Source organism: Maylandia zebra, linkage group LG11 (genome assembly GCF_041146795.1).
Source record: "Maylandia zebra isolate NMK-2024a linkage group LG11, Mzebra_GT3a, whole genome shotgun sequence".
NCBI lineage: Eukaryota > Metazoa > Chordata > Actinopteri > Cichliformes > Cichlidae > Maylandia > Maylandia zebra.
In genome coordinates this window covers 30781617-30795656 of record NC_135177.1, presented here as the reverse complement: position 1 = coordinate 30795656, position 14040 = coordinate 30781617, and the positions used below count along the sequence as shown (strand labels likewise).

The following is a 14040-nucleotide window of genomic DNA, read 5'->3' as shown; positions in this document are numbered from 1 at the left end:
AGGTTTTTTCACATTTGATTTGTGATTCGATATACAGAGTGATTAAACAGAGTTAAAAGAAATAATGCTTTAAAAAAACACTCCCCGTGGAGTTACCCGAAGACGCTTGAGTGAGATTTTTTTGGTCCACGAAAAAACTCGTTTTCCCAAACACCACCCCCTTGTATTTCCGTTCATGCGCACTAACCCCCGGCTTCTCTGCTAAGCGTCAGTGCCATGACAACAGGACGATGGCTGCAAGCAAGAGGGTGAGAAATGTGATGTTTGTGTGACCGAGAAGTAACGAATCTTCGACATTTTTCGGACTAGGTCATTCCTGTGAAGGTAAGAGGTAACCGGAACAATAACAAAGGCGTTTTGTTATCAAATGAGAAACCGTGAAAACAGAAGCGACCCTGTTTCTGATCTGCTAGCGTGTAACTAGGGAACTTGAAGGGCTAGCTAATTAGCCGTCTAAGCTACAGTTAATTCAGCCGGCTTGAGTGTAATTGCAGGGTAATTCACCTGTGCAGGTTCACAACGACTTAAAACCGTTCTTGAATTTGTGTCACTAACTTTACTGTTTTTAACGTACAAATATGGAGAGTGTTGTTGCCCAAACAAGAGTCCTTATGGGTGTGAAGCAATAAATCTACAATTGAATAGCTATTACAAAAGTCTAAAATCCAAGAGCTTTCAAAATTTAATATCAGACTAGAACAATAAATTTACTTCTTGATTTATTTTTCCTTTCTATTCTTTGATTGTTGGACTGACTCTCTACTGTAGCATTTAACTCGAAAAAGATCCTATCTTCTCTTAATATTTATAGGCATTGTGCACACATTTAAGACTCCAAAATACGGGCTAAAATTACGTTTCCCATTCCACTTTTATTTGTCTGATGTTTGCACATAATTTAAAGTCTCATTCACAAAAAGAAAAAAACACAATTGCCTAACAAAGGGTTTAAAGTGTCTCGGTTTTTATTTTTAAAAAGTAACTCATTTATGCTGAAAACTTTACTTAAGGAACCTCAAAATATATTTAAAGCTAATTGATCTAATCTGGAGACATTGATGAGCAATAGACTGCCCCAAGCAAAACCAGTAAATTAGCACAAAGCCATGCAAATAGTCAGAGGATGATACTGTAAGTTATTCTGATCATAGAGTAATACTGATCAGATTCTTAACCTTTTAAACCTTGCTTTTTATGCAATGACTCGTCAATGTATTCCTTTAACAGCCTCCCCTTCCTGCATGGCAGTGCACTCTGAATAGGTCGGATTCTCTTTGTATGGATTAACTGTCCGTTCCACCTGCTCAGCACTTAGCAAGTAGAAAAGCTGCTTGCCCCCAACTATACACCTCCTTATTCCCCCCTCTATGCTCACATGCACAATCCTGAGGTCACATGACTGGCTCCCTTCTCTGCCATTGGCTGTAGTTGTAAGTGTTATGTTCAGAGCACTAGGGCTTCCTGGGGTAGTGGGTCAAGCTGTCACTATGCAAATGGCTCAAGGCAAGCCTTTTATGAAGGAAAATAGATGGTGGATTGATTTTGTGAATAAGTAGTCCTTAACCCTTCTTTATACTTGCTGTGGTGATGCTCTTAACATTTCTGGCGTTCTACCTAGAGCTGCTCAGTGAACAGGAGATAATGCTGTGAAAAGTTAATGCCTTTTAGATGCATACTCTGCTCTGTCTCTTTGCTCATCTGTCTACAATGTTTTTGTACCTATAGTTATTCAGTTATACAGAGAAAGTCATTAACTGAACATTCTGTGGTTATTTATTTTGTTCACAGCATCTAATCCTTCACTTCTTCTGTGTTCCTGTCTGGTCAAATAGAGGCGGCATGTCTCTGTTCAAGGCACGTGATTGGTGGTCAGCAACACTTGGCGAAGGGGAGGAGTTTGACCAGGGATGCCTGTGTGTTGGAGACGTGGACAACAGTGGCACTGGACACGGTCAGTGTGTTGTGAGGAACTGATACACTAGCCATCCCATTTATCTATCTTTCTTAGTACGTCACTTCTAGTTTATTCTGTCAGGATAAAAACACATCAAGTTAAATGTGTCTACTGGATATAATTTGTGTATACGCACTTACTACTAGATTTCTGCCAACTGAAGCTTTAAACTGTTATTATTAAATGTAATTGTGATTGTCGGCAACCTGAACTAGATTTTCTTCTTATTGTTTCGGAGTCTAAGACTAAATTGCCCATAGGTGTGAATGCGGGAGTGAATGTGAGTGCGAATGGTTGTCTGTCCCTGTGTGTTAGCCCTGTGACAGTCTGGCGACCTGTCCAGGATGTACCCTGCCTCTCGCCCTATGACAGCTGGGATAGGCTCCAGCACCCCCCGTGACCCTGAAAAGGATAAGTGGAAGCGAATGGATGGATGGATGTTTCAGAGTCCTGAATTATCTTTATTTATCTTTGTGAAGGCTCCTAGTTCAGTCCTTTGTGTGAACAACACTTTAGTTCCTCTCCTTTTAAATGAACTCTTTTCTTATTGGCTGCCCTTCTCCATCCAAAAGCACAAAAGTGAGAGAGGTGTTCACCTGAGATGGCCATAATACGGACACCTGCCGTTACTCACTATCTGAAATTTGAGCTTTTGACTCATAGATAGCGGCACTCATGGCCCTTCAAAGTCACCTCACTATTTGAAGCTTAGGACAACAAAAAAAAAAGCAAAAGCATAAAACATCCCATTTAGATATCCTCAAAGTAGCCAAAACACAGAAGTATGGGAGCATAAATAAAACCCTTCTCATTTTGATTTGCAGTTCAACTCTGCATTATAATATGTGTTGCTAAACTGTATTTTTTTCAAGCTGGTTGAAAGAAGAGCTGATGGTAACACCGCTTGAGCCACTGGACCTCTTTTCTTTGCAGTATGTCAAACTCCAAAATAATAAAAGTTAGACTGCTACCAATGAGTAATAACCTCTATTCTCTCTGCTATTTCCCCTCTTTGTGATGATAAATTTGCAGACAAAGTTGTAGTGGGAAGTTACATGGGGATGCTGCGAATCTTCTCCCCGCATGCCAGTAAGACTATTGAAGGAGGTCAAGCTGATGCCCAGCTGCTTGAAGTTCAGCTTCAAAATGCCATCATCCAAGTCGAACTGGGCAAGTTTGTTTCGTAAGTATGCAAATCTAACCCACAAACAGTGGACAAGCATACCAAAAACATATGACAATGTACCGTAGTCATTGCTGGTTCTTTCTCTAAATTGAGCTCTTTTCCCCTTTTTGAGTCAAAGTTTTGTCAACATTTCTTTTCAGTTTGTCTGAATGAAACTAAAATGGATTTGGTCTTTAGTGTCACTCCTGATAAGTCAAGTCAAATCACCACAGCCTTGTGTTCTAACACTAGGACCATTGATTATGTTGCTAATCCCTCATTGCACCTTATCTCCTGCCTTCTTGGCTGCCTTCCACCATGTCAGGCCTTGACCACTGTGGTGGTGTTGTGTAGGACAAATTGATATAAGCACTCCCAGTCACAGTCTCACAAAAGTGCTACCTCACAAATTACACATTTGCTCTTTTAAACGGACAGAGGCAGGCAGAAAGAGTTTGTCGACAGTAGATGTTAATGCTAACATCAAATCTTTTTAAACCATCTTGCTTCCGATTGGTTGCCTCTCACAAAAAGGTTGAAACAAGGGTTTGGTGGGGCTTGCTCTAAACACATGCTTTAAAACAGCGGTCCCCAACCTTTTTTGCGCCACGGACCGGTTTATGCCCGACAATATTTTCACGGACCGGCCTTTAAGGTGTCGCGGATAAATACAACAAAATAAAACTAGTACCGGTACCGAAAAAAAGAAGATTTATTCATAACACACGTGAAAAGACCCAGGAAAACAGAGTTAAAGATAAAAACGATAACAAAATAACACTGAAAAACGATAAAAACCCTGAAAAACATACATTTCACACCCGGGCTTCAACTCTTGCGGCCCGGTACCAAACGACTCACGGACCAGTACCGGTCCGAGGCCCGGGGGTTGGGAACCGCTGCTTTAAAACCTTTAACTTGAAACATGTATGTCCTCAATCCAGCTTCGCAGAGAGCATACATTCACAGAGCATTGCTTGTTGGTACAAAATAGAAATGACATGTAGTGTTTCATGTCCACTTTAAATACATCCACTCTCACTGACATCATACCGAGTTCACATGCTTGATTTGAGATGAAGCATTTAAATCAATCTGAAATCTGAGCTTTTAGATCATTCTTGCAAATATGTGTGTTTGATGTGAGCCATTCCAGCAATCACTGCAGATTTAGGCAAAGCAAGACAGGTCTTTTTGAAAAGTAACCAGTCTTATATTTGCATTGTCTTTGGTGGCTGAACAGGTCAGAGGTCACAGTTAGAGAGGATACTGTGCAGTTGATAGAGCTTTAGGAACTGAAGCAGGATGCACAGAGGAGCTGCCCTGTAATTGAATGTTCAGTGTCATCTGTTACATATGTGTGCCTTTCTGCAGTAATGAATCACAGGGCTTTCTTGAACTCTGTGTCATGACCTCGTGTGAATTATAAGCATTCATAGTATAGCCTGTAATAAAGCCTTACTTTAAAATGCCAGGCAGAAATAACCATTTGTAGCTTAATGCTCTGCTTTTTCATTCATAGAAAAAAGCATCCCTTCTGTTACTTACAACCACATTAACATCTTTTTCCACTGCAAAGTATGCTAACCTCAAACCAAGATTGCCAGGAGTTTCTCTCCCGACTCATGATTTACACGATCTATCAGTGGCCCAAACATAGTTGTGCTTATAATGTCAGGCTAACCACTGAGTTTCTAGCATAGTTTTAAAACCCAGGGCCACTTCCAGCGATGTTAGTGCATTGCTGGATACTACGAGTCAGTCAAGTGTAATGTGCAGATGTGTCCAGGAAAAAATCACTTGTTTTGAAGAGACATTGATCAGGTTTCAAAACTATGTAAATGTGGGAAGAAGGATAAAAGCAATTATGGGATAGGGCAGTGTTGATTAGATATAGGATTATTGTGGTAATTATTCAGAGCTGGAAAAAAAGGAAATTAAAGCAGGACTATAAAGATTTTGAAGGATTGAATATCTCAGATTTTCTATTATATATGTAATTGAAAAGTTGAAGTTATGACTAAAACACACGCTTGCTTGATTCAACACTGCACTCATATTTTACAGCTACATTAAAAAAAAACTTCAAATAAATAACTTAACAAATTCACTCCTTCTCAGGCTCCATACCTTTTTAATCCATGACGGTTAATGAAGTGAGATAAGAAAACCTCGACAAATGAAGAGAAAGTGAGGGACCTTTAACTGCTTGTAATTAGAATTTGTAGACCCTACTTTTAATTTTTGCTAGATGTGTTCTTTGTGAAATATTCTTAAGTGTTCAAATATCGATGGTTAGTGTAAATGTTTTTTTAATACCATCTTGAAGGGCTCCAGACAATGACTGATTGCAGTGTGGACCAATTCCTACTTGATGTAGCTGCAACCCCCCCCCCCCCCCCCCCCCCCCCCCCACACACACACACACACACACACACACACAAAAAGAAAAAAAAAAGAAAAATCAAAACACTAGAGATACAGTCATTGTCATTGAAAGGTACTGGTAACATTTGGCATGGTTTGCAAATCTTAGTTTTATTCCAGCAAATCCAAAAGTGCTGTACCTGGGGACGGCAGCAGGTCACAAGACAATGTGGAAAAGGTAGGTGAGACAGAAAGCAAAGTCAAATAATGTTTTCTGACTCTAGTGATTGTGGAAATTCTTTGGATAAGACATAGAAGAAGAACATGCACTGTGTAAATATAGTAAAATGTGGTGTTGCCCTAAGTGCTCAAAACATTACAAGCAGCATGTGGCACAGACTCTTAAGGGAGTTTTGTAGTTCCCATAAATCAGCAGCTGTACAACTCATGCAGTAATGTCACCAGTGTGACAATTTAGTCCTGAACCATGAAAGAAACTAGAGATTCATATAATATGTGTAGTATTTTAGACTCATTGTTTACTGTAGTAAATACACAGTAAAATCCAAACCTTTATTTATCTGTTAAAATAATCAAGGACTTGAATCTGTCTGTGAAATTGATGCTGCCTTTCTTTAACATTAATCTCAACATTAATACCACACATTGCCTCGCTGCGGCTGCACAGGAACGTCCTGGAATGGAAGGTTTCTGGGAAAAGCTGTGGTCTGTCTCGAAGGCTTCCCACATCATCACACTGGGAGCAGAATCCAACTAAATCAGTCTGTTTGGAAGACGTTGTGTTTAGTTACCTGCGGTTTTTCGGCACAGCATTCTTCAGAGACTGGTGGGACATTTTGGACGCTGGCCTTGATAGCAAAGCACGTTGTAAATATTGTGGAGGCAGACCGAGGTGGGCAGATGGTGAAAGGTTTTGTTTTCTTGGTTTTCTAAGAAAGAGCGAAAGCTTGTGGTTTTCAGTTTTCTAGTTCCTTGTTGTTGTTCTCTCAGCAAACATAACTGCAGTGGTTGAAACTTAGTAAGACGCATTTGTTCTCAGCCCAGAAAGCGGACACATTCCGTCTCAGTGGTTTTGTGGCAAGGTAAATAAGTGAAAAATCTAGGATCAGCATCACTGGAACATCATCTACACCTAAACCATAACCAATGTTAAAAAAATGCACCAGCTGTTGCAGTAATTATTTTAGACGAATGAGAGAGAATAAGAGTGGATGCCACCCTTGAGTTAAGAACATGGATTCAGCCACAGTGGCAGGAAGCATCTGCCCTGCTGGTGTCTGAGAAAGAAACTCTATCTTTACCAGCTGCAGGGCCGCAGTTCTAGTGTTATTCTAGCGTAGTGATTTTAGCTGTTATTTGGCTTATAACTAGGTGGTCTTGTTAAATAATTGTGGATTTTTAGAGGTATCCATCCAAAATAATCAACATGGGGTCCTGTTAAGCTGTAAAGGACATTACCCAAATGCACCACTGCACAACACAGGAAATAATTCCTCTCCATCGAATGCACAGTACACCCTTTTGGACATGCAAATCACAAAGTTTTACAGTTTAGAGTAAAATGTCAATCAAATATGTTTAATCTCCTTTAATATTCAGTATATTTATAATTGAGCTATTTGTATCTATTAGAGCAATTTTTTATATTATGTAACTTTGTAATATATTGTATCTTTGGTTAAATTTGGTTCAGTGTCTTGGAGTAACTGTAACACATAATTTCACACAAAGTATTCTGATTCTGATAAAAGGGTTTTAGTTTTGTAGGTTATCGTATTATTGAACTGCTTTAGTACTTTCTTTGCTGTCTTTTCAGGTGTTCAGAGCTTCTTCACTTGGCTGTTCTCCACCCCAGAAAGCTGTCAGTCTACTCTGTATCAGGTAAAATTTACATAAACAGGGTTTTCATTATTTATGTTTAGTAAATGGACTGATAGTTATAAGATGCTTTTCTACACCACGGAGCACTCAAAGCACTTACATTACAAACCACATTCATACACAGATTGTTCTCTGCTCTTTAAGTTCCCTATATCTGTCACACTCACACGCTTATGGATGCCTTATGGCTAATTTGATGTCCAGTATCTTGCCCTTCACCATGCAGACTGGAGAACATGAACCATTGATCTTCAAATCCCAAACCACTTGCTAAGCCACAGCCACCCTTTTTGGGATCAGTTTTCACTTTTAAGGGTGTCATTATATCTTCTCTTAATTGAAGTTGGGTTTTTTGTGTGTTTTTTTTAACCTTATGCAGGCACTGCAGGGAACGTGGAGCATGGTGACCAGTACCAGCTCAAGTTGGTTTATGAGCATAACCTGCAAAGAACAGCCTGCAACATGACTTACGGCACCTTTGGAGGAGTCACGGGTACACTAAATTCACTTTTTTCATAATATTGTTTTAAACAAGAGAGATGTAAAGCTGTCCTGGAATCACACAAGAATTTTGGTGCATAATAACTTCTCTTAGTAACAGCTTTCTGACAGCAGTGCCATAAGCCATGCACACACATGTAAGTCATTTATACCAAAGAAAACTTTATGTCCACCAGGAATAGTGGCTGGCTATAAAGGGTACTTTTACTGCTTTACAAGTTCTGTGTGTCAGCTTTTGCGTGTGGGTTTTTCTTTTGAGTATTTAATAAAGGAAAGTCAAAAGGCTGAGTATAGGCATTTAGTTGTGTTGATTATCATCAACATCAGTGAGGGACCTCACAAATATATTGAAGTGCAAGCGGTGTGCATTAGTGAACATCTGTGCATGTGTCTTGGCATAAGAGGCAATTGGCAGCGCTGGACAAATACATAAAACTATAAAAGTCTATAAGAAGAGTGAAGGAGGAAAAGGGAGAGAAAGAGAGAGGTCATGTAGCTGCGCTCTCTTTAGTCTATTGGGCTTTTGGAAAAACCAAGTAGGGGAAAGCCCTAATGGAGTAAGCATCCAAGAAAAACACACATACACGCACACACACACACACACACACACACACACACACACACACACACACACACACACACACACACTCACAGAAACACAGGGAACCCCCTTTAAAGGAGAGAAAATGACATTTCCAAATAAAGCCTGTATTGTCAAGGTGTGTGTGTGAACAGAGAGCTTGCCAGACTCTGTGGCCTGGCATGATGAATCCGTCATTCACTTCATGTTTAGAGAGCCTGTCTGTCTGTCTGTGTGCAAGTGCTCATCTGAGTGTGTATTTGATTGATAGAAAGAACAGTGTGGGCTAATTAAAACCAAAACCAATACCTTGGCCTGTACGTGTGTAGGACATACCACAAACCAATAACTCTGACTGTGTCCACGTGTTTTCTGGTTTCCCCACACTGTGCAGGATGTGTTTCAGATGTCAGCTGAGCTCTCATGTAAACTTGTGTTCTTTCACCCATGCTCTCTACTGTCGCCAAGTGCTTCCTTATAGGGCAACTTGTGATCTCTGGGGTTCTTGCAGTCTAAAATGACATGAGGTAGCTGATTGTTGTGAAGTAGTGTGGTGTAAATAAAACTGGGTCTTTGTGCCATGTCCAAGTTTGACATCTGTGTACCTAAATGTTTTAGCGATCCTTACTTATGACTAAAAATAGATATGCATTCCTGACCATTTGACCTTGAACTTTATAACCACAAGTAAATGTTTCAACCCAATGCTGTTTCCTAACCTAAACCTCTGGTTAACCCCTAAACCAAGTCTTATCCCTTAAACAGCCCTTGACCGGAAACTCGGTAAACACAGAAAACCATACAGACAGACTAGTATTCACTTTACATCTCTAGTCTTTTCCTATAGTGTACACCAGTAGATGGCAGTACAGGCCCTAGAACTGCTCTTCTATTTCACCTTGATACTGAATGAATGAGGTCCTGTTTTAATTCTTGTACGGGAATTCCCCTTTCCCAGCTTTCCCAAGTAAGGAGTTCTGAGTAGAGATTTAGTGCCTTGTTCAAGAACGGCTTCATCAGAATGGTGTGCATGTTTACACATGCTTTATTTTGCAGATAATGGTAATGCTTATTCTTTCAAAAATTTTTTTTTTTTTTACATTTTTAGATCATTTTTAGTGCTTTTAAATGTTTATGAGTGTAAGACTATATATATGTGGCAATAATCCTAAAAAATTATTAGAGAAAAATCCCCCAAAATAAATGACATTTGGGGAAATCTGAATCTATTTTGATGTTGCAACTCTTCATCTAAATTCTCAGTTTGCTGCCTGCCTTTTTTTAACCTTGTTTTTGATTATAATTGTTATGGACGGATTTTTTTTTTTTTTTTTGCATTTTAGATTGGATATAGTAGAAACAGAGGAGAGGGGAAAGGATGATGTGCAACAGAAGTGCTCCCCACTTATTTTGCACTGTTCTGCATTATTTCTGTCTTCTTTGTTTACTGTAGCAGCTGCTTAGTTTTGTAGTCTAAATTATACCAATAACGATCAATGCTTCATTTATAACTGAAGATATTTGTGTTCTGTTTGACTACATACACACAAAAGAGGCTATTTTTATTTCTCTTTTCCTTTTAAAGGGCAGATGAGTTTTTGATCTGTGTGCGTTTTATTGGGAAAAGATGTTCGCTGTTTGCTCTTTCATCACCATTTCACATAGTTTACAAGAAAATGAGCCGATCTCACAGTTGATTGGATGAAACACAAACATACACATACTCGTAATGATTATCTTGCACACACACACACACACACACATACACACACACACACACACACACTGGACAGTATTTTCTGTGTAGTTTTACTGCATAGACAGTGATAGTCACAGCTCTGAGGCAAGAGCAGACTTCTGAAAATGTATTTCTTCCACAGATGTTGTGTGATAAGACTCTGTGTGTTTAGATCACAGTTAGTATAATAGACAGATTTGGTCACTATGACATCATCCATTTTTGTGGTTGTATTTTGAAACCTTAACATTTGCTTGTGTTGTGGAAGTGTTCTGGAGTATTCTGGAGCCACAACTAACCATATTTTGATGAGAATTAATTTAGTGGCATGTTACCAACTAACAATAGAAAGCTTGGATAGTACGCTGCATGCATACACTGTAAGGAATAAACGCCCTACACAGATATCTTGGTAAATTTGTGCTAAGTAACAGACTACTGCAATATTAAAAATGTATCAAAACAGATACACAGACTTCCTGGTGATTCTGTACCACACAGCAATCCATTTTAATTATGAGATAATTCTCTTAAAATGCCCAACAAGCCACCAACAGCACAAATGCAGTGGAGAGATCCAGCTCATTAAGTACATTTAGCAGAGTTGAGGACTAGCAGAAACAAATTGCTTTTGGCTGCCTGCCTGGGGACAGACCTATCAGTCAAAGTGGCCATGCCCCTTAAATCCAATTTCTAGATGGAGGAGTTATAATAAGGTTCATCCACTTTAAAGCTGTTGTGAAGGAAGTAAACTTATGTAGTGGCCTAAAACATTTTATTACCAGTCTGTATGAATGCTTTTTAAGGCTGTAAAGTTGGTCATTTTAACATTGGAGTTTACAGGTACTCACTCACTTTTGTAGCCAGCCTCAAGTGGCCACTAGAGGTACTGCAGTTTTGGCACATCCATGTGGGTTCATTTGTCACCCGTGGAGGTTGCTGCTTGGTTTGGATATGGAAACTAGCGTGTGTGCGTGTGGGAGTGTTTTTGCAAGTCGTGTCTGCTGTTACACGTGAGTGTGTGTGCGTGTGGGTTTGCATGTGTTGGTCTATAATAGCACCCATTTAGCAGTGCTGTAGGCACTGTAATAGCAGCTCTGTATTAATACTACTCTAATAGCTGGGCTGCCATTTGGTTTGGGTCACTTTCAGGCCACACACTTACAGTCGAAGTATAGACTGGTCTTACACACACACACACACACACACATATATATATATATATATATATATATATATATATATATATATATATATATATATAGACACATAGATGCATGCACTCACATGTTGTGGTCCCCGAGCCAGCACATTCACATGTACCTACAACTTTCCCTCTTTCTCTCACACTCTCACATTTTCTCTCTCATATTTACACAGAGGCGAGGTGCTGCCCACAGCAGTGTGCAGCCAGCCTCTGTGCTTTGTTGGCTGCTCTGTGTGCTTGTTCAACAAGTCTTATTAATGACACTAATACAGGCCTGTTTCCTCCACTGTGTCTGAGCAGTGGCTCTCATACTGGGCTCTTTGACACACTATACCTGGCCGTGGGCGTGTGAAATTACATTTGGACAGTTGCTGTTATGAAACAGCTTGGCTCTCGTTTTCACTCTGTATTTCTTATTATTGATGATACAGAGTCATGTCAGGCTGTGCTGAGTGTCTGTTGTTTTGACCCTTGAGCTGCCTTTGAGGGTCGGAAATGACATCCAGAAACCTGACAAATCGGTGAAGTGTTTGTCTGAGACAGGTCTTTACCTCAGCCTGTTCACACAGTCTTGGTCTGTTTCGAGTAGAACAATGACTTAAGAAACCAAAATGACTTTGATCATTTCAATGCTGTTGTCTGTTTTTCCCTTTTATAATGCGGTAACCTGTTTCCAAATCTGATTTGTTGCTTATAATTGATGGATTTCAATAATGCAGTAGGTTGTGAAATATTTTAGCAGTTTATTTTTTTGTTTTACTCTCTCATGATAATATCCAGCTAGTATCTTGAACATCCGATAGTATCTGTTATTGTTGCGGGAGAAATGGTGATGTAAAATTTTTCAGAAGAATTTCCTTGAGTGACTGATTGAATTTATATCAGAACATACTTAATTGAAAATGTACATTTTTCAAATAGTCATTATTTATGTCCGTACTACTGTAGGTTAGATTATTATATATAGATATTGTTAGTGATTTTTTGTAGTCTATAAAAAATGCACAAAATATTCATCTTTAGGAAAATTTCAAGGAAATAAAATTTATAAAACCAGAAGTCATTTTCAAAGAAATCTTAGTGACCTTTATAAAATTTTAATACTGTATATTTTCCCACCAACAGAAGAAGTTGCCTACCACAGCATACCGTTTTGGATGGTACAGCATTTGTTGACATTACTATTCATTCTAACGGAAGTTTTCATCTCACAGGCCTAGAGACCAGTTGGTGACCCAGAGGCAAAATGCTTGGTGTGTGGTTGATCGAGGTTGCTAGCTATCACCAGGTGAAATCTGTCTCAAAGAGGGTGTCAAAAACCTCCTTTTGATTCCTTTAGTCACTAGCAAATTGTTTTGTTTGCTCATAATTTGCATTAAAGACACTGAGTTGCCTGCAAACACTTACATTTACTTTCATACTCAAATCGGAAACCGAGAATGTTTCCCTCAAAAGTAAAAGCTTTGCCTTTTGAAATGTGTTGGTTCCAGTGAGAAGGCACAACTGTTTCTTCAAATGCAAACTCTCTACATTCCCAGGTTGCATCGTATGTTTCACAATTTCACTACCACCTGGTGAGTAGTCTGCAACTGTTTGCAGACAAGTTCGTACCTTTCTTGGAAACTACTGGCAACCACCACAACCTGCTATCTACCCAAGCTCCTCAGTTGATCACAAAACTGCATGAACCTGCATGAACCAGTTGTGGAGTACACAGTTTTAACTAGTGACTGCATTTATCACCGGGTCACAAATAGATTTCTGGGCCTGTATGAAAGAGAGTTGAGCAATCAGTTGCATGCAATAGCCAACAACCTCCAGCAATGACTCACAACTGTTCCGGAATCTGCATTTTTTCCCCAACGGTTTCTGGGTAGTCACCAACAGGTCTCTAGGCCGGTGTGAATGAGGAAAACAATACACAGCAACAGGCAAATGCAAGTAGAGAAAAAAGTGGAAAACAGACAATGAATCCACCTGTTCATGACAGAACACCATTTATTAAATTAAAAATTTTAAACATAAATGACGTATGCTGACATTTAGGACAAATTGCTCTTTATGGCAACCTCAGCCAGCTGAATTTAGGGTTGTTTTAGCTTTAATTTAATTATATTGAACATAATATAAATGAAAACAATCACAGTCTGGGTCTGTTTTAAGAAAATACAGAACACTAGTGTTTAAGAGACACTGTCAACACTATAATTGGCTGGAGCTTGTGCATTTCCACAAATTTTCCACATTAAGGACATTTGGACAGCAGACGTTCATGACTTACAGTTTTGAACTAAACACAATGCACTCGGTCCTCAGAAGACTACATTTGTTTTTCAGATATATATATTTTTTTAACTCCACACTCAAGAATACACACTTGTGGCTGGATGTAATCCACCCATATGAAGACATGCACATTCTGCTTCAACATTTGCTGTTGGCTCTCCATCAAATATTGTGTTTAACACACTTTTATTCACAGGGTGTGTTTGCGATGTATGAGACCTTGTCCTTCAGTGTGTTAATGGCCACCCTGAATGGCCGCTCATCACTCAGGCACACACACACTCTCACACACACATACTTGTTGACACAGAATAGGTGTGTAGGAGTGTGTGGCTTTTCT

At 39.3% G+C, this 14040-nt stretch overlaps 1 protein-coding gene across 3 annotated transcripts in view; it reads left to right on the top strand.

Annotated features, from left to right (window-relative positions):
* The first annotated feature begins 196 nt into the window (after positions 1 to 196).
* The window catches only part of bbs9 (Bardet-Biedl syndrome 9), a 184150-nt gene continuing 170306 nt past the window's right edge, over positions 197 to 14040 (top strand). For 2 of the 3 annotated variants that reach the window (XM_004560133.3, XM_004560131.3), the window contains exons 1-5: positions 197 to 324; positions 1833 to 1951; positions 2987 to 3137; positions 7324 to 7388; positions 7768 to 7881. In XM_004560133.3, the coding sequence (XP_004560190.2) occupies positions 1840 to 1951; positions 2987 to 3137; positions 7324 to 7388; positions 7768 to 7881 (442 nt within the window). In that variant the 5' untranslated portion in view covers positions 197 to 324; positions 1833 to 1839. Of the gene's footprint in view, positions 325 to 1788; positions 1952 to 2986; positions 3138 to 7323; positions 7389 to 7767; positions 7882 to 14040 lie in introns of all 3 variants that reach the window. The other variant, XM_004560132.3, reaches the window with a different exon arrangement.